The sequence below is a fragment of the Ahaetulla prasina genome, chromosome 3 (assembly GCF_028640845.1).
Source record: "Ahaetulla prasina isolate Xishuangbanna chromosome 3, ASM2864084v1, whole genome shotgun sequence".
NCBI classification, from domain to species: domain Eukaryota; kingdom Metazoa; phylum Chordata; class Lepidosauria; order Squamata; family Colubridae; genus Ahaetulla; species Ahaetulla prasina.
The window spans coordinates 110,631,499-110,652,747 of record NC_080541.1 but is presented as its reverse complement, the minus strand read 5'-3'; the positions used below and the strand labels follow the sequence as shown (position 1 = coordinate 110,652,747).

The 21,249-nt window shown below is 38.8% G+C and overlaps 1 protein-coding gene and 1 pseudogene across 1 annotated transcript in view; both read right to left on the bottom strand.

The window, feature by feature from the left end:
* LOC131194096 (protocadherin beta-16-like) overlaps positions 1–2,983 on the bottom strand; it is a 50,509-nt gene extending 47,526 nt beyond the window's left edge. The window contains exon 1 of the mRNA XM_058174716.1: positions 409–2,983. Within this exon, the coding sequence (XP_058030699.1) occupies positions 409–2,823 (2,415 nt within the window). The 5' untranslated portion in view covers positions 2,824–2,983. The remainder of the gene's footprint in view (positions 1–408) is intronic.
* A 6,274-nt stretch (positions 2,984–9,257) lies between these two features.
* Positions 9,258–12,346, bottom strand: LOC131194991 (protocadherin beta-16-like; annotated as a pseudogene).
* Positions 12,347–21,249: the final 8,903 nt, after the last annotated feature.

Here is a 21,249-nt window from a genome sequence, read left to right as displayed (position 1 = left end):
CTTTGGCCGGCTAGGATGCACATTTTTTTGACTGCGATGCAAATTTCTTGATGTAGCTGTGAGGCTCGATTCCCTATCCAACTGCCTATGGCAACTTGGGAGCAGGCTAGTGAAGCTTCACGAGTTGACACTAGTCTAATCATGGACAACAGAAATTGAGTTGGGCTTCATGCAGACAATGTCAGTGCCAGGGATTTGCAAGTAATGTTCATAATAGGACTAAGACTGCAGATTATTATTGGGCAAGCCATATCTTTTTCATATATGAACTTTGAAGCAAAAGTAACATCAGTAAAAGATTCAGCACTTTGTCAAAACCCAGCCTCCAAATTAGTTTTCAAAAAGAGAGAAAAGAATCTTCATGAAATAATATGAAAAAAAAAATATAAATACTTAAAGGAAACTCACCTGTTCATGTAATTGGTTATCTGCATCCTGCTCAGAGATATCTTCACAACCAGAATTCTTGTGGTACTCGGGAATATTTACATCTCCCACCGAAAAGACCGGAAAGAGAGGCCTGAAAAAATGGAACTCGCTACTTAAAGATCCACCAGTCAAACAAACATCATAATGGTAAGTCTTTGAAAGCGATCCAGTCTGTGGATCAGCACAGTTCTCTGGGATATCAGAATTGACAGGTGGGAAGTGAGGATGAGTAGCAGGATATTGGCTTTGGGGATCCTTCTTGAACATTTTGACCATAATAAACACAACAATACAGATCAAGAACACAAAGGAGACTGCAGCCAAGCAGATCACCAAATACTTGGTCAAGGTTTTATCTTCTTCCGGTTCTTGCACACTGACATCCACACTTCTCAGGAAGGGATCCGAAAAGCCATCCACAAGAAGAACATTAAGCAATGCTGTGCTGGTCTGTGGAGGAAGACCATTGTCTCTGACCAGTATCACCAGCCTCTGCTTGTTTGCGTCTCGCTCATTCAGGGCTCTCCTGGTTTTCACTTCCCCATTCTGTGTTCCTATGCTGAAAAGGGCTGGGTCCGTGGCCTTCAGCAATTCATAGGAAAGCCAAGAGTTTTGGCCAGAATCTGCATCCACTGCAACCACCTTGGTGACCAGATAGCCAGCCTCGGCTGATTTGGGAAGCAGCTCATTGCATGGAGATGTGTTGTTCTGGAGGGGATACAGGAAGAAGGGAGCGTTGTCGTTCTCATCTATGATGTGGATTCGGACAATCACTTCTGAGCTCAGGGAAGGAGAACCACCATCAGATGCCCTCACAGTAACACTGAAGCCTCTTATCTGCTCATAGTCCAGGGATCGGAGGGCATACATGTTTCCAGTTTCAGAATTGATTGAGATGTAAGAGGGCACAAGGCCATCACTCTTCCCAGACAAAAGTGAGAGAGTCACTTTAGCATTCAGTTTTGTGTCTAGATCCAGAGCATGGACTGAGCCGATGAGCAAGCCTGGAATATTATTCTCCCTGATCTTCATGTCATATGAAGACTTTTCAAAAAGGGGAGGGTTATCATTGACATCGGAGATCTGAACATTAATCAGTCTTGTTGAAGTGAGCCTAGGAGATCCCCAGTCAATGGCAGTGATGGTGATGTTGTACTCAGAGACTCTCTCTCTGTCTAGGGGACTTTGGAGCACAAGCTGATAAAGGTTGTTTGTGGTGGCTTTCAGCACAAAAGGGAGATTCATCTCAATGGAGCAGACCATTTTGCTGTTGTCTCCAGAGTCTTGGTCTCTAAGACTGAAGAGGGCCACCACCTTCTCCAAAGCCGAATCCTCCTTTAAGCTGCTGCTCAGAGATATGATGGACACTTCTGGGGCATTATCATTGACATCTTCAATCTCTATAAGTATCTTGCAGTGCCCTGAAAGTCCTCCTCCATCTGTTCCTCTGATATTTATGCTATAGCTCCTTTCTTTTTCATAATCAATCTGTCCCCTAAGAGTGATTTCTCCAGATCTTTCATTTAAAAAGAATAAACTGTTTATTCTTTCAGGCGTTCTATGGAATGAGTAGGTGACTTGTGCATTTAAACCCAAATCAAGATCTGTAGCTTCCACTTTAGCCACTGCAGTGCCTATAGGAAGGTTTTCCTTTATTTTTACCTTATATTCAGATTGGGAAAATTGAGGAGGGTTATCATTTATGTCCAGAATATCAATGTTAATTTGAACAGTGCCTGTTTTCTGTGGTACCCCACCATCAACAGCCATTAGGGTGATATTGAGATGTGGCACCTTTTCTCTATCTAGTGATCTCTTTAGAACAAGATCCACGTTGTTAATTCCACCTTTGTTCCTTTGCACATGAAGCCAAAAATATTCATTGGTGCTGAGCGTATAGTTTTGGATGCTGTTTTCTCCTAGGTCCTCATCCTCTGCAGATTCTAAGGGAAGTGCCATATTTGTAGGAACATTCTCAGGAATTTCTATCTCAAATTCATTTTTAGAGAATTTGGGAGCATTGTCATTTATGTCGTCTATTATTATTTCAATATTGTATGATTCCAAAGGGTTGTCAAGCACAATTTGAGATAAAAGTATGCAAGTATCTGTCTGGCTACACAGAATGTCCCGGTCTACTTTATCATTTATCAATATATCCCCAGTATGAATATCAAGGGAGAAATACTGCTTTGTGCTTTCAGAAATGAGATGGGCTCTGCGATCAACGAATTCCCGTTCTTCCAGTTTCAAATCCTTCAACACATTAGCTACTTTAGAACCACTTTTGGTTTCTTCTGGTATAGAATAGTAGATTGAAATACATAATGCTCCAGGAAGACAAAGTAACAAAAAAAGATACATACCTTGTTTCCTCCTAATGCATTGTTCCATGATTCAGGACTCTCCCTTAATTCTTTAAGAGAATATACATCTCCTTACTTTCATCCAGTTTTTGTCTCTCACAAAGAACTAATTTCCTGCTGCTTTACCTCACAGCTTTCATCTTTCATTAATTAAAATCTTCTTGTCTTCTTGCAGAACCCTAGTCATAACGTTTTGTTCTTTTCGGATCACACCAAAATTCCAAGTTCCCAGTAATATGTTGGCCTATTCTGCCACCATGTGGCTGCCTGAGGAATCTGCCTCTAGGACTGCTTTCATGAATCTCTTCTGAAGGCAGTAAAGGCCTTTACTGTTCAAGGCAATAAACCATAGTTTTGAAGGGTCTCTACTATTCAAAATATGAAGATTGCACAGGAAATGATGGCTCTTAAGGTTGGTGAGATTCCAGTTACCTCATCCACAACTCTAGCATTACAACATAATTTTCCCTGAGGGTGCCCAGAAATAAATTGTTTAAATTATATCAGAACAGAACAATAAAAAGAAAGGATCTATGTTAATCATCTCCAATTAGATTTAACTAATTTCAGTCACAGAAAAAAATGAATAAAGTCCACTGTGTATGTAACTGTGAGGAATCCTTATTTTGAAATTATTAGACATTTAATTTTATTAAATTTTATTATTAGATTTTTAATGTTAAAAATAGTATTGGACCTGGCTAAATAATTTATTTTCCTTTACATGACCATAAATATATTAGGAGTTAACTGAGGTTGATAGTTTCAACTTGGTATATGGAAATATTTATACTGAAAAGCAAAGAAGATCTAAGATTTTGCCATCCACTAGAATGTGGAGGAAGGCTGTTGATAAAACCAAAGTCGGATGTCACTCTAATAATAATGCAATTTTTTAGGAAATGTATATATTATGATGTACTGACATTTCTTTAACTACATAACAGAATAACACAGTTGGAAGGGACCTTGGAGGTCCTCTAGTCCATCCCCTGCTGAAGCAGGAAGTATCATTTCACAAAAATGGATGTCCAATTTCTTCATAAAAACCTTCAATGTTAGAGCACCCACAATTTCTGGAGGTAAGTTGTTCTACTGATTAATTTTTCTGTCAGAAATTTCTCCTTAGTTTCTAGGTTGGCTTCTCTTCTTGATTAGTTTAGAATAGAATAGAATAGAATAGAATTTTCATTGGCCAAGTGTGATTGAACACACAAGGAATTTGTCTTGGTGCATATGCTCTCAGTGTTACATAAAAGAAAAGTTTCCATTCATTGCTTCTTGTCCTGCTTTCTGGTGCTTTGGAGAATAGGTTGACTCTCTTTTCTTTGTGGCAGCCATTAGAAATTGGAACACTTCTATCATATCACCCCTACTCTTATTCCCGACACCCCTACTCCCTATAATATAGTTTAATATATTAAACTAGATATATTCAATTCCCACAACCATTCTTTGTATGTTTTAGTCTCCAGTATCCTAATCATCTTCTGTTGTTCTTCTTTGCACTTCTTCTAGAGTCTCAACCCTTTTTTTATATTGTGGCGACCAAAACTGAATGCAATATTTCAAGTGTGCTCTTACCAAAGCATTATAAAGTGGTATTAACACTTCACTTGATCTTGATTCCAGCTTATCCTATCCTATCCTATCCCATCCCATCCCATCCCATCCCATCCCATCCCATCCCATCCCATCCCATCCCATCCCATCCTACCCTATCCTATCCTATTGCTCTAATAATGCAGCCTTAGAATTGCATTAGCTTTTTTGATGGCTGCAGCACACTCCTAGCTAATATTTAAGTGATTGTCCACTAGGAGTCCAAAAGTCCTCTTGCAGTTACTATTATTACTACTACTACTATTACACATCTTCTAAATAGTTTTTATCCCAGAGCTATAATTTATTTTTATTTATTTATTTATTTATTTATTTATTTATTTATTTACTTTGTCACAACAATATATGTAACTATCATACAGAAAGGTTATATAGTATACAAAGGTATAAGCATATATATATATATAGGAAAAAGAAAAGAAAAACAATAGGACAGGAACGGTAGGCACGTTTGTGTGCTTATGCACGCCACTTATGGTCCTCTTAGGAATGGGGTGAGGTCAATAGTAGAAAGTTTTTGGTTAAAGCTTTTAGGATTATGAGAAGAGACCACAGAGTCAGGTAAAGTATTCCAAGCACTGATGATTCTGTTACAGAAGTCATATTTTCTGCAATCTAGATTAAAGCGGTTGACATTAAGTTTAAATCTATTAGTTGCTCTAGTACTATTGCAATTAAAGCTGAAGTAGTCTTTGACAGGAAGGACATTACAATAGATGATTCTGTGAGTTAAACTTAGGTCTTGTTGAAGGCAACGGAGTTCCAAGTTTTCTAAGCCGAGGATTTCAAGTCTGGTGGGATAAGGTATTTTATTGTTTTCAGAGGAATGGAGAACTCTTCTTGTAAAGTATTTCTGGACACGTTCAATTGTATTGATGTCAGAGATGTGGTGAGGGTTCCAAACAGGCGAACTGTATTCTAGAATTGGTCTAGCAAATGTTTTATATGCTCTGGTTAGTAGTGTGGTGTTTTTGGAAAAGAAGCTACACAAAATTAGGTTAACAACTCTTAGAGCTTTTTTTGCTATGTAGTTGCAGTGGGCTTTGGCACTTAGATCATTTGACATGAAAACTCCAAGGTCTTTAACAGGATGGGGGTCATCTGTAAGGTAATGTCCATCTAGTATGTATTTAGTTTTTGGGTTCTTTTTTCCTATATGTAAGACTGAGCATTTGCTGGTTGAAATTTGGAGCTGCCAAAGTTTAGACCAGGTGGATAGATGATCAAGGTCGTTTTGAATGATAGAAGTATTGTCTGTGGTGCTAAATAGCTTGACATCATCAGCAAAGAGAACACAATTACTTGAGATGTGGTCACAGAGATCATTAATGTATAGTATAAAGAGTGTTGGTCCAAGGACGCTGCCTTGAGGAACACCACTCTTGACAGGAACAGGATTTGATAAAGCATTGCCAATTTTGACCACTTGTTGTCTGTTAGACAGAAAAGCAGATATCCATTTGTGGAGGGGTCCTGAGATGCCATAGGATGTTAGTTTTAGGAGAAGTTTATCATGTATTACTGAGTCAAAAGCTTTGCAGAAGTCTATGTAGATTGCATCTATTGATTTGCCTTGATCGAGATTTGAAGTCCATATGTTTTTGCAGTGGAGAAGTTATAAGTTACATGATAATTTTTTCCTGAAACCAAATTGTTTGTTGGAGAGTAGGTTGTTAGTTTCTAAGTGTGAGGTAATGGATTGGTTGATGATAGATTCCATGACTTTGCAGGTGACGCAGCAAAGGGAGATCGGTCTGTAGTTTTCAACTAAGCTGGGGTCTCCTTTTTTGAAGATAGGGTTGACTGTGGCTAGTGACCAAAGTTTGGGAAGAGAACTGGTAGTGAAAGCTTTATCAAAGATAACACTTAGGGGTTCTGCTATATTAATGGAAAGTTTTTTTAAGAAGTATGCACATAGTCCATCGGGTCCAATAGAAAGCGATGGTTTTAAGTTGTGAAGAGCTTTTCCAACGTTGTCTTCTGTGAAATCTATATGAGTTAAATCATCATAGTCATTGCTGGTTCGTTTGTGGAATATCGGATATGTGTTATCGGAGTTAACAAAAACTGAGCCAAAGAAAATGTTGAAGAGGTTTGCTTTGACTGTTTCGTCATTGCATTCTTTGTTGTTAGACTCTTTTAGTGATGGGATGGATCTTGAATCTTTAAGTTTATTGTTGACAAAATTATAAAAGGCACGATTGGAATTTGTGCGTAGAAGGTTCTCTTCTTGCTTGGTGTGGTAATTTGTGCATTCAGTTTTTATTTGGTTGCATATGTTTCTGTAGCAGTTTTTGAAATTTGTAACATAGCCTTTTTTGTTTCTTTTCCAGAAGGATTTTTTTTTTGATTGAAGCTTTTTTATTGATATGGGTAGTTTGTTTTTTTTGGTCATAGTAGTCATTTGTGGTACATATAGTTTAATGACTCTATTGATTTCAAGTAGGAAAACTCTATAGTGGTCTTCAGCAGTTATGCAGTTAGCAAACAGATTTTGCCAGTCCAGAAATGAAAGATCGTTGTTTATAAGGTCGTAGTTGGCTTTTTTGAAGTTGTAGATGGGGATACTATTGTTATGATGATTTGAGTATGGACGTATATTGAGACGAAAATCAATCGTGCAGTGGTCACTGTTGGAAAAGGGTTCTTTAATTTGTAGTCCGTAAATTGAGTTTGGGTTGTTGCAGAAGATGAGATCAAGGCAGTTGTTGAGTCTTGTATTGTTAGTTACAAGTTGTTCAAGACCTAGGTTTGTAACAGCGTTGTATAGTGTAGTATGGATTGGATCAGTTGTACATTCATTAGTTATCCAGTTAATGAGAGGTAGATTTAGGTCGCCCAGGAAGATGAGAGGGTATGGGCAAGAGGTAGCCCATGTTAGCAGTGAGGTTAGCATATTTGCATGGGTAATGTCATATTCAGGGGCTCTGTAGCATAGTAAGAATCGAAGAGTGGTGTTAAGGGATAGGTCGCATACAATAGTTTCAGGGAGAGAAAGTTTGTGTGAGACTTGAATATTTTTTAGATTCAGTGACTTTTTGTAAAAGATAGCCACTCCACCACCTCTTCGGATTTCACGATCTGATCGATGAATTTGATATTCTTTGTTTGAGATAATAGAGTCAGGAAGGGATGAGTTCAGCCATATTTCACAAACAAAAATGATATCGAATGTACCACTGTTTAACAAGAGGATAAATTCAGGTAATTTGTTAACAATGCTTCTCGCATTTATCAATTTGCATTTGAGATCTGTAGTAGTTGGTGTTGAAGAGGTAAGGGGCGTGCATACCTAGTTTTGGATGTTGGTAGGTTGGGGGTTGTGTACAACAGGTGGTTGTATAGATGGTTGGATGGGTGGATGGATGTTTTGGGAGGTGAGTGTTTGGATGTTGGGTACTTGATTGTTTATTGAGATGTTTGGTTGAGTGGTTGGTTGGGTGGTTGGTTGGATGGTAGTTTGGCTGGTTGGTTGGATGGCTGTTTGGGTGAATTGTTGGGTGGCTGTTTGGATGGCTGTTTGGATGGCTGGATGGATGGTTGTTTGGATGGCTGTTTGGATGGCTGATTGGATGGCTGGCTGAATGGCTGTTTGAATGGCTGGTTGGGTGGTTGGTTGGATGGATGGTAGGGTGATGGGTACTTGATTGATTGTTGGAATTGCACTCAACAATGAACTAAAGGGCCACCATCAGTGAGCTATTGGACAGCATTACTTGGTCTGTTGTGTGGATGCTTGGGTGGTTTAGGGATGGGGGAAATTTTGGGAAGGTGTTTGGGGGGGATTATCATGTATGTTGGGCTGGTCTCTGGGTGTTATGTGAATTTCGTTGTATGGGTATACAGTGTATATACGTACAATGACAATAAGCTTTATATATATATATATATATATATATATATATATATATATATATATATATATATATATATATATATATATATATATATATATATATATATATATATATATATTGAGCCAGGTATCACTATTCTATACCTATGCATTGGTATCCCTGAATATGCGAAGTCTTCAATTGTATGACACCATTTGAATGATAGCACTAACAAGAATTAGTGAGTTTATGTAAATTTGTTTTATTTATTTATTTATTTTATTGTCAACAAATACAAGAAAAGAAGTAACAGAGTAGACACAGACATGGACACATGAAAAAATTTTGGCACAAAAAAAAAGGATACAAATTGGCAAAACATAGCCATAAACACATAGAATGATTACATATAGGAACAGTAGGACAGGGACGGTAGGCATGCTGGTGCACTTATGTGCTCCCTCTTAGGGACCTCTTAAGAAACATGAAAGGTCCACAGTAGACAGTTTACGGTAAAAGGTATGGGGATTAGAGAGACTAGCAACAGGAACAGGTAGAGTGTTCCAGACATTTTCTACTCTATTGCAGAAGTCATATTTCCTACAATTAAGATTAGAGCAAATTACATTGAGTTTAAATCTATTGATGGCCCTTGTATTATTATGGTTGAAACTGAAATTCATTTACAGGTAGAACGTTTTGGTAAATAATCTTATGAACTAAGCATAGGTCGAAACGTAGACGACATAGTTCAAGCCTTTCTAGACCTAAAATTTCAGGCCTGGTGGTGGTGGTATTTTCTAAAAGCAAATGGAAGATTTTGTTTAAAGCTGGATATTATTGCAAACTGCTCCTTCAAAGTCCTTCTCTTAAGTGATGGGGGACACCAGTTTACTCACTAGACTTTCATTTTGCTAGGCAAAAATTTTTGTGAGTTTTTTGGGCCAACGTGCAGATTGGACTTATACAAATGGCTGAATGAGTCCAATCTGCACGATGGTGTTCATGTGATCAGCATCTAAAAGCACGCAAATCATGATCAGTATACCCATATTGCCCACCTGTCTAAAAATACCTCTGTTTTTTCAAATAAAATATTATAACAACATAACAAAAATTGTTAATATGATAATAGCATTTGCAGGAAATCCAGTTTAATTGGAACACCTGTGTTCCCAATTTCGTATCCCACATCATACTGACATTTAGATGTCTTTTTTCTATTTTAACCAGAAAATAATGTGAAATGGAATATACATCCTGACCATCAATGCATAAGTAAGGAAGAGAACATAGGAGAGATTCTTTCTAAAGTGAAAGTTTTTTTTTTATTCAAAGCCTTTAACTTTCCTTTCAGCTGCAGTTCTTTCCAGTCTTTCTGAGACTCAAAGAATCATATGAAAATTCTCTACCTTAAATAGGAAAGATGATTTTGACTTCTTCAAATGATGGGCAGAAATGAACATTACAAAAGACGAATACAAAAAAACAGTGAGAAAAAACCCAAAGGAAAGTTTAAAAAAGCAAAGCAAAACAAAAGGATTCACTCAGAAATAAATGCAGAATAATACAGTCTATCCATGGACGCAACCTTTTTAGAATTAACGATAGAAGAGCTGCTCCCTATGGCATATTTAAATAATCAAATATTAGAAATTTAAGATAAAAAACTGTTGGAAATATGCTTACCTGAGACATCAATTCATTTTCCTTGACATGAGTTTTGGTATCCTGAGAGTCTGTTGAATTCCTTGGATCCATTGAAAAAATAGGAAATATTGGCCTGAGAAATCTGAACTCACTATTTAAAAACCCACCAGCTAAACATACTTCATAATTGTAGGCCTGACAATATGTGTTAGAAATACGATCTCCACAGTTTTCTTGCACATTTTGTTCCACAGGGAAATTCAATGCAGAATGAGAACTTCCTATGAACTTCCTTCACTTCTGAAACTTGGTTGCAATAAACACCGCAACAGAAAGCAGAAAAATGGATGAGATGGCAACCAAACAGATAATCAAATACAGTGTTAGAGTATGATCTCCCTCCTGCGGGACTTCACCTTTAGGATTATCCATAATTTTCATGTAAGGATCAGAGAAGCCGTCCACTAGAAGAATTCTTAGGGTCGCTGAGGCAGACTGAGGAGGATGCCCATTATCCCTCACTACCACAATAAGAGTGTGTTTGAAACTGTCTCGGATGTTCACTGGCCTCATGGTTTTCACCTCCCCATTATGAGTCCCAACAGTGAAGAGACTCGGATCTGTGGCCTTCAGCAACTGATAGGAAAGCCAAGAATTCTGCCCTGAATCTCTGTCCACTGCCACTACTTTGGTGACGAGGTAGCCTGTCTCTGCTCCCCTGGGAACCAGATCATTTGATGGAGAAGTGCTGTTCTGAAGGGGGCAGAGGATGAAGGGGGCATTGTCATTTTCATCCGTGATAAGAACTCGGACCATTGTTTCTGAGCTCAGGGGAGGTGAGCCCTTGTCTACAGCCCTCACCATCACCTGGAAATCCTGTATATCCTCATAATCTATAGATCGAATGGCATACAAGTTCCCAGTTTCAGAGTTGATGGAGATGAAAGATGATGCAGACTCTTCCCTGATCTTTCCAAGCAAAAGAGAGTAGGTTACTTTGGCATTCTGTTCTGAATCCAAATCAATTGCATGGATTAATCCAATGAGCAAACTTGGAATGTTTTCTCTCAAGTGGAAATCATAGAAAGATCTTTCAAATACTGGAGGGTTATCATTGACATCTGAAATATAAATAGTAATAATTCTCATTGAAGTAAGATTGGGAAAGCCTTGGTCAGTGGTTATGATGGTAATATTATATTGTGACATTTGTTCTCTGTCCAATGGCTGTTGAGTCACAATTTGGTAATAATTGTTCTTTGTAGATTTTAGGATAAAGGGCAGGTTTGGATCAATGTTGCAAATAGTTCTGCTGTTGTCCGCAGAATCTTGATCTCTGACACCAAAGAGGGCCACCACTATTCCTGGAGGAGAATCTTCTGGTATGGGATTAGTGAAAGACGATAGGGTTATTTCTGGGGCATTGTCGTTCTCATCCTCAATGTCCACCTGGACTTTGCAGTAAGCAGACAGTCCCCCTCCATCTGTGGCTTTGATATTCAGTTCATATTTGCTATTTTCTTCATAATCAATTTTCCCTACAAGAGTAATTTCTCCAGTATGATTGTTTAAATTGAATGATCTAAGCACATTTCCTGGTACTTGGCTAAAAGTGTAAGTAATGTGAACATAGACATCTTGATCACCATCATTGGCTGCAACTTTAGTGACCAATAAACCTGGTGGGCTGTTTTCCACAATCTACACCTTGTACACAGATTGTTCAAAATGAGGAACATTATCATTTGCATCTAAAATATCAATTATTATTTGCACTATACCAGTTCTCCTTGGGAACTCTTCATCCACTGCTTGTAGAATTAGGGTAATCTAAGGAATCGTCTCACGGTCTAATGCTTTCTCTAAAACCAGTTCTGCATATTTGCTACCATCAGTGTAAGTTTGCACTTCTAGTTTAAAGTGTTCATTAGGAATAAGTGTATAATTCTGAACATCATTTTCTCCTTTGTCTAAATCTTCAGCCCTTTCCAAAGGGAATCTGGTCTTTGTTGGAATGTGCTCAGATATTTCAAAAAGGAACTCAGTTTTAGAGAATTTGGGAACGTTATCATTCACATCTTCTACTTCAACTTCAATTCCATGTAGCAGTAATGGATTTTCTAGCACAATTTCAGAAAAAAGAATACAGGGCTCATTTTGACCACACAGAACCTCTCTGTCGATTGTATCCTTTAATATTAAGTTCCCAGAATGAAGATCCAGCAGGAAATACTCTTTAGAGCCCTTTGGAACTAGCTTGGCTTTCCTAGCAGATAATTCCTTTACATCTGTTTTTAAATCTTTCAGCACATTAGCTACTAGAAACCCAGTTTTCTTTTCTTCAGGCACTGAATAGCGCAAAGACTCACACATTTCTAGACAGAGAACATTTAGACAGAGAAAAAAAGTCAGAACTTGCCTTCTAATGCAACTTCTTTCCATTGATTCAGGTTCACTTGAATGCAGAATGAAAACACAGGAATCACTGTCCATAGTTATTCTTCCCAAGAAATCTTTATTTTGTCCTATTTCTGTATCTTGAACTGCACGTGTTTTTTCCCCAGATTTCTTAAGTCTGCTTTTTATAAAATCTGTTGCCTTTGTCTCTGAGGTCCGTGTGCATAATAATATCTTATTTTTGCAGGCCACCAGAAGAGCAGATGGCTTTTGGATATTGTTGTCTGTTATGCAATAGCACCACCTTGTGCTGCATTTGTGATACAATATGATCCTTCACTTACAAATCCTCTATAATTAAAAAAGGGATAGTATTGTTTATCTTGACTGGAAATCACTCTCTGGGAGAGGAAACTAGAGGACAGGGATGACTGGAAAATTCTAATACAAAACCGAAGCTTTCTTTCATATTGAAAAGAGTTGTCAGGTTCCAAGTAATTCATCCATCATAAATTGATGGTGGAAATCAGGGGTGAAATGTAAAATTTGTTACTACCGGTTCTGTGGGCGTGGCTTGGTGGGGGAATAATGTGACTGGGTGGGCATGGCCAACTTTTTTTAAAATTTATTTTTAAAAGCATTTTTTCTACAACCTCTTCAGCCAAAAAATGCTTTTAAATGCCTCTGATGATTAGGCAACTCAGCTGGGATCGCGAGAGGAGCCTTTTGAAAGCATTTTTTCTATAACCTCTTCGGCCGAAGAGGTTGTAGAAAAAATGCTTTTAAAGGGTTCTGACAATCCCAGCTGTATTGCCTGATCACCAGAACCCTTTAAAAGCATTTTTTACAACCTCTTCGGCCAAAGAGGTTGTAGAAAAAAATGCTTTTAAAAGTTAAAAAAAAAATTTCTGATGATCACGTGGCTCAGCTGGGCGGGTGGGGGGGACAGGGATTTTTGCTACCAGTTCTCCGAACCACCCACCTCCATCGCTACCAGATTGAGAGATCCGATCCAAACCAGGAGCATTTCACCCTGGTGGAAATCTTTTAGTAAATGTGGGTTGCAGCAAGATTTTTTTTCAAATTGGATAGGAAGGAATGGATGTACTCAGCTAGGGTTGGTACTCACTTTACTTTTATAGATATCATTAGTTTTATTTAAGCAGTTTTGTGGTACAGATAGCAACTGAGCTCAAAATTTCTGTTGCTAAGGGAGACAATTGTTAAGTGAATTTTACCCCATTTTATGACCTTTCTTGTCACAGTTGTTAAGTGAATCACTGCAGTTGTTAAGTTAGTAACAGGTTGTTAGGTGAATCTAGCTTCCCCATTTGCTTTGCTTGTTAGAAGGTTGCAAAAGTTGATCACATGATCCTGGACACTGCTATGTCATAAATATGAGTCAGTTGCCAAGTGTCTGAATTTTGATTATGTGACTCGGGGGATTCTGCAACTGCCTTAAGTGTGAAAAACGGTCATAAGTCACTTTGTTCAGTGCCATTGTAACTTTGAACAGTCACTAAATGAACTGTAAGTCAGAGACTACCTGTAATTGAAATTTATATTGCACAACTATTCTTCATAATACATGTTAAAGGAATCGCAGAATTGCAGGTATTTGGATTCAGTTTTTATTTTTAATAAATAGAGGCTTGATGGTATCAGAGAACAGGCCTGGATAGCATATTGCATGGTGGCGCAATGGTTAGAATGCAGTACTGCAGGCTACTTCTGTTGATTGCCAGCTGCCAGAAGTTTGGCAGTTCAAATCTCACCGGCTCAAGGTTGACTCAGCCTTTCCTCCTTCCGAGGTCAGTAAAATGAGGACCCAGATTGTTGAGGACAATATGCTGACTTCTAAACCTTTTAGAGAGGACTGTAAAGCACTGTAAAGCAGTATATAAGTCTAACCGCCCTGAGTCCTTCGGGAGATAGGGCGGTATACAAATACAAACAAATAAATAAATAAATAAATAAATAAGTGCTATTGTTATTGCTATATTTATCAAATAGATAAGCCTTCCTTTGAGAGTTGGTATTCTGTATTTCCCCTTACAAAGCGAATCTGGAATCATATAATTTATTTTTCCCATTTATGTAAAATCCAAGGTGAAGTGAAGTGATACAAATAAGTGGCTTAAATATCATTCAAATAAAAGTCAGTAAAATCATCTTGATACTTAGTTTTTGGAAACCAAATATAATTAGTTGGATTGTTCTCATGATTGGAATATGACAATTGAAATATGTAACTTCTTTCAAAAGAAGAGAAGTAATACATAGCGAGGATGAGGTAGTTGTGCAAAATATCTCTTTTATGGGGAAATGCCTCTGAGTTGGTGTTGACTCATGGCAACTGTAATTTTCTTGACAAAATTTCAGAAGTGGTTTGTCATTGCTTCTTCTAGGGCTGAGATACTATAACAGACCCAAGGTTATACAGTAGGCTACATGCCTAAGAACTAGAACTCAATGTGTCTCTGTTTCTAGCATGATGCTTTAAAACCACTACACCAAACTGGCTGTCATGAAAAAAAGTTTTCATTAATAAAGCAGAGAAAACTGTATGTTTATTTTCTTCTCAGTTAAAGTCTAATTTATTAAGATGTAGACAATTTTGGATGGATTGAGAAAGGCTAAACATGGGTGGATCTGATTAGAACTCCAGTTGGAAATCATGAGGAAATTGTAGGGCTGTAGTTAAAAAAAAATCCCAGAAGTTGCAATATACTTCTATATTGTTGTCAAGGAAACTACATATGGACATGTCTCTATAATCCCTGCATGCCAAGCTCTAGATGAGGGATGAAATACTGAATGAAATCAGACAGAGAGAAATTGAGCTGCAAAAGACACCTACAGATGCTAAAACTTTACATCAAATTAAACTGCTATGGCAACAACTATCCATGTTAACAGTACAAGAAATAGAAACAAAATAGAAACAGGAAGATGTTGCCATATAAACTAAAAAAGGAAAGAGAAATGAGAATGATGGAGAAAATTTGTGAAGGCAGCAATGTAATAACAGATAATGCACTTATCAAAAAGTCTTTTCATAATTTTATTCTAACTTGTATAAAAGATAGGAGTTAGATATGTCAAAAATAGATGAATATCTTTCAAGACAATAGCTGCCTAAATTATCACAAACTCAGAGACAACTTATGAATGATCTAAAAGCTGCCTTTGACATATCAGAAGCCGTTAAAAAAAGGAAATCTGGTAAAGCTCCAGGCCCAGATGGCCTTACAAGCCAACAGTATAAGTGCTTTGAGTCAGTGGTGGGATTCAGCTGGTTCAATAGACTGGTTGTTAACTTTCTGAGCAGTTTGACAAACTGGCTGTTGGAAGAAATCTCCTTCCAACAGCCTTTTGTTTTTCCCCTTAAGGGGTTAATCCTGTCAGAAGGCAGGAAAGAGAATTCTAGTGTGCCTCTGTGTGTTTTTTCTAGCCTAATCCTGCTTATCTTTATTGCCATGCTTAAGTGTTTTCAGGAACTGCCTCTTCAGTTAAGCATTCTTACTTTGTAACAGTTGTTAAAGGTTCTTGGCAGTACACCCAGACTTTCTGTAGCCTGAGTGGCTTCTATGGAGTTTTTCTTCCTTTGCTGGTACTTTTATTCCAGGGCTTGACCGTTTTTTAAAGGAAAAGGGTTGTTTTAAGCTTTTTACACTGCTTTAGTGGTTCTTGGCACTGTCCTTTTGGAGTGTACTTCCAATATGGCTGAATCCTCTCCCAGCCACTCTTTGCCTCCTCCATCCCCAATTAAGGGTGGGAGGGGGCGATGGGAGGCCTCTTTCTTCCCTGGATCCATAATCTTCTCTAAATGGAGCGATCTGGCTAGTCTTTGGCTTTTTTGTTTGTTTGTTAGTTACAAAAAAATAGGGCTTTGGGAAGACTCCCTCCCCCCACTGATGGGAAAGCGATGAGGTAATCTTTTCAGACCACCGCTCCTGCTTGATCGAGTTAAGCAATGCTGCCTAAAAAAAAAAAATTTTTCAAGCTGTGTCTTTCCCTCTTCCCTCCAACACAATCTTTCCTTAAATCTGGATGATTTCCTTAAGATATCTTGTGAGGTGAGTGAGACCAGCTGGTATTTTTAAGTGGTGCAAATGGATCTAAGGATTGCTTCTCCTGGGTGGAAAAGGGTGCTTTGTTAGTTCACTGAGGACAGGAGTCTCTTGTCTATAGGGTTTCTCCAGTCATCCAGGTCATGGTTGTCCCAAAGGTGCTTTTTTCAAGAGGCAACTGAACTTTCTTGGTTTCCAGAAAGTCCAGTTGCCTCTTGAAAAAACACTTTTGGGATAGGAGTCTTTTGTATTGCTTCGGAGTGGCCAAGGCACATGATTGCTCACTGATAGTAAGATTAAAAGAAATAGGAGGTAGGGGTATGGATCCTCCTTCCAATTTGTTTTAATTTTCTCTCATGATAATAAGACTTAGTAACATGGCACCAGGCTTGAAGTTCATTTAGATATCTGTGGCATGTACTAATTTTATTTTGATCCTGACAAACTTGGGAGGGCAGAGACTTGAACCTAGGTCCCCTATATACTTTATTAATTTGTCTCTAGCTCAATTTTGTAGCCCAAGTATGCCCACCCATTTTCTGGAGAGCTTAAATGACCTTTCTGCTAAAGGGTTTCACTTTATGAGCAAGAGTTGGCTGTTGATAGCTATTCATTTTAACTATTTTAATTCCTCAAGGTGCTCTGGCACCTTGCCTGATTTGTAACTCTGGGTTGCAGGTATTGCTGATGAAAAGGAAAGTATTCAGACAGAATGGTTTAGGTTTCCATTATGGCTGTGACTCATTGATCTTTAGTATGTATTCCCCCATTTCTAATCTAATGATTGGTATTTAGGGCAGCTCTTTGCAAACAAAGAAGCTATTTGTATTTTTGTACAGATAATCCTTGACTTACAACAGTTCATTTAGGGACCATTCAAAGTTACAATGGCACTAGAAAAAGTGATTTATGATTGTTTTTCACACTTATGACTGTTGCAGCATCCCCACAATTTTTATGTGATAAAAATTCAGATGGTTGACAACTGTCTCACATTTAGGATGGTTGTAGCCTCCCAGGGTCATGTGATCCCCTTTTGCAACCTTCTGGCAAGCAAAGTCAATGGGGAAGCCAGATTCATTCAACAGCCATGTTACTAACTTAACAACTGCAGTGATTCACTTAACAAATATGGCAAGAAAAGTTGTGAAATGGGGTAAAATTCACATAATAAATTTCTCACTTAGCAACATAAATTTTGGGCTCAGTTCTGGTCATAAGTCAAGGTGAGGTGTGACAAGGAGTGATTGGGAGGGGAGGGGAGGTTGAGGCAGAGCTAGGCCGGGCATGGCGAGGAGAGGAGAGGCCAGGCAAGGCAGGGCACCCCTCGACATGAGTGATGTGGAGTTGGTCACGCCTACCGAGATCATATGACCATCCAGCCATGCCTTTCCAGATGGACATCGGGGCAGACAACCAGGTATTCAATTATTTGAATCCCACCACTGCTTTGAGGATGAACTTATTCAAGCATCAAAAGATACAATGAATGATATATTACAGAGGGGAAAGATACCTCAAATGTGGAAGGAAGCTAATATTGTGTTGTTACCAAAGGTGGGTCAAAGAATTACAGACCAATTTAATTATTAAATAAGAACTATAAACTCTTTGCTGAAGTTTTGGCAGAAAGACTAAAGAAGATTTTACAAGCATATATATATATACGAAGATCTATCTGGCTTCCTGTCAAAAAAACAACTAAGAGATAATGTGAGGACAGTATTGAATAATATTGAATATTTACAATATCATAATGAGAAACAGGCAGCTTTAATAATTTTAGATGCAGAGAAGGCCTTTAACAATTTAAATTGGGCTTTTATATTTAAAATGCTGGAAAATCTGCTTATTTTAGGGGGAAGGGTAATGTCTGTTTGAGAGAGTGAACCATGTGACTGCAGGGAAGAAGGTGCTCCAGCTCTCCTCATTAGTAAATCTGCTTATTTTAGGGGGAAGGAGAGTGTCTGTTTGAGTGAGTGAATCATGTGAATGCAGGGAGGAAGGTGCTTCAGTTCACCACATGAATGAATCTGCTTGTTTCTAGTAGGAGGGGAGAGTGGCTGTTTGATTGAATGTAAGTGGGAACTCTTGTTTGCTATGTGTGTGGGAAAAACCAGTTAAATAGTGTCTGTCAGCCTTGGAAGGTAACTCATGTAGGAGAAGGAAAACTCTGATCTCAAACCTCCACTGCCTTCAGTCTTCAGGAGTCAACCTCAAGGCAAAACCTGGAGCAGGAGTCCTGGAGTGAGGAGGAGTGCTAGAGCAGTAATACTTCTCTAAAAAACCTTGGTCCAGCTGGCCTGGCTGGTAGCACCTCATAAGGGCCCCTTTCCAAGGTTACAGGAGAAGATGGTCAACTGTTTTGAAGGCAGAAGAGGGCTTTATGCCCCAATGGCAGATAAAATGATAGAACCATCTTCTAGGAGAAGGGAAACTCTGATTACAAACCTCCACTGCCTTATGGCTATATCTATTACTGGAAAAGGCTTCAGGAGTCAACGTTGAGGCAAAATCTGGAGCCAGCGTCCTGGAATCAGTTCATGACTGTGTACAATCACATTCTGGTAACTCCTGCGATGCAGCTGGAACTAATCATATCAGCTTTGCTGTTCCATTGGACTATTTCAGCAACATGGAGAGGGGGGATCTGCTGCTTGGGTAACAGTCTATCCTCCATATTAGAATAGAATAGAATAGAATAGAATAGAATAGAATAGAATAGAATAGAATAGAATAGAATAGAATAGAATAGAATAGAATTTTTTATTGGCCAAGTGTGATTGGACACACAAGGAATTTGTCTTGGTGCATATGCTCTCAGTGTACATAAAAGAAAAGATACGTTCATCAAGGTACAACATTTACAACACAATTGATGGTCAATATATCAATATAAATCATAAGGATTGCCAGCAACAAGTTACAGTCATACAGTCATAAATGGAAAGAGATTGGTGATGGGAACTATGAGAAGATTAATAGTAGTGCAGATTCAGTAAATAGTTTGACAGTGTTAATGGAATTATTTGTTTAGCAGAGTGATGGCCTTCGGGAAAAAACTGTTCTTGTGTCTAGTTGTTCTGGTGTGCAGTGCTCTATAGCATCATTTTGAGGGTAGGAGTTGAAACAGTTTAAGTCCAGGATGTGAGGGGTCTGTAAATATTTTCACGGCCCTCTTCTTGATTCGTGCAGTATACAGGTCCTCAATGGAAGGCAGGTTGGTAGTAATTATTTTTTCTGCAGTTCTAATTATCCTCTGAAGTCTGTGTTTTTCTTGTTGGGTTGCAGAACTGAACCAGACAGTTATAGAGGTGCAAATGACAGACTCAATAATTCCTCTGTATTAATCTACGAGACCTCATGCTCTGGAGAGGACACTCCAGCTTTGCATACAGCATTGAAACAACATGGGACATGACAGTTACCGGTTATAAGTCTTTGCTTGATTGGTGTAGAGTGTGATGCCAGGGGCCACTTTTGTCAGTGAGAGAGTTCATTGTACCTCATTGGGCAGATACCACCTGCCTTACGCTGGGCAGCCCCCAGCCAGTAAGGTGCTGCCCCGCCACAGTCTGTTAACCTCAGAGGGTGGGTGGGGTTTAGGGTCAAAGCCAACAAGCAGATCGATAACTTTGCACCATGCAACAAACATAAGAAAACTTTAGTCCTAAAGTTTGGCACCTGGAATGTTCGGACACTGACCTCTGGCCTTTCTGATGATTTACAAGAGATAGATGACGTACGTAAGACAGCTGCCATTGACATGGAGTTGAGCAGACTGCAGATGGACATCATTGCCCTTCAAGAGACAAGACTGGTAGACTCGGGATCTGTTAAGGAGAGAAACTTCTCATTCTTCTGGCAGGGAAAACCATCAAACGAGTCTAGGGAATATGGGGCTGGCTTTGTGGTCAGAAACACCCTACTAGGATCCATTACTCCACCTGCTGCAGGAAGTGAAAGAATTCTGTCCTTACAGCTCCACTCATCTTATTAGCGCAAATGCACTGACATTATTATCTTCAGTAGAATCCAAAGACAAATTCTATGACGATCTGGCTGCTACTATTAAGAAAATCCCTGAGAAAGAACCACTATTTATCCATGGTGATTTTAATGCCAGAGTTGGAGCTGATTATAGTCCTTGGCCTGCTTGTTTAGGTCAATTCGGCATCGGGAAGATGAACGAAAATGGCCAATGCCTGCTTGAGTTTTGCTGCTACTATGATTCTTGCGTTAGCAATACCTACTTTAAAACAAAGCCTCAACACAGAGTCTCTTGGAGACATCCAGGATCAAAGCACTGGCACCAGCTCAACTTGATTCTTACCAGGCACTCCAACCTCCCCAATATTACAATCACACGCAGCTATCAGGGTGATGATTGCGATACAGACCAGTCCTTGGTGTGCAGCAGAATAAAACTGCAAACAAAGAGATTGCATCACTCAAAGAAGGAAGGAAGACCACGAATTGACATCAGCAAGATGTCAATTTTGTCAAGATGTCAAGATGTCAATCAGGGCAAAGTGGAGAAATTTGCATAAGCACTCAAGGAAACTCTCCTAGGCCTGGCTGAAGTAAATGTATCTGAACGATGGGAATACTTCAAGAATGCTGTTTATAAAACCACCTTGTCAGTATTTGGTAAGGAGATCAGAAAGACAGCAGATTGGTTTGAAGCCCATTCGGAGGAGTTGATACCAGCCATCAAGGAAAAAAGGAGAGCTCTAATTGCATATAAAGCCTGTTCCAGTTAGCGCAACCTACAGGTTCTGCAAGCTGCTTGTAGCAAAGTCCAACAGACCGCCAGGAGATGTGCTAATGATTATTGGCTGCAGCTTTGCTCTCGCATCCAGCTAGCAGCTGACA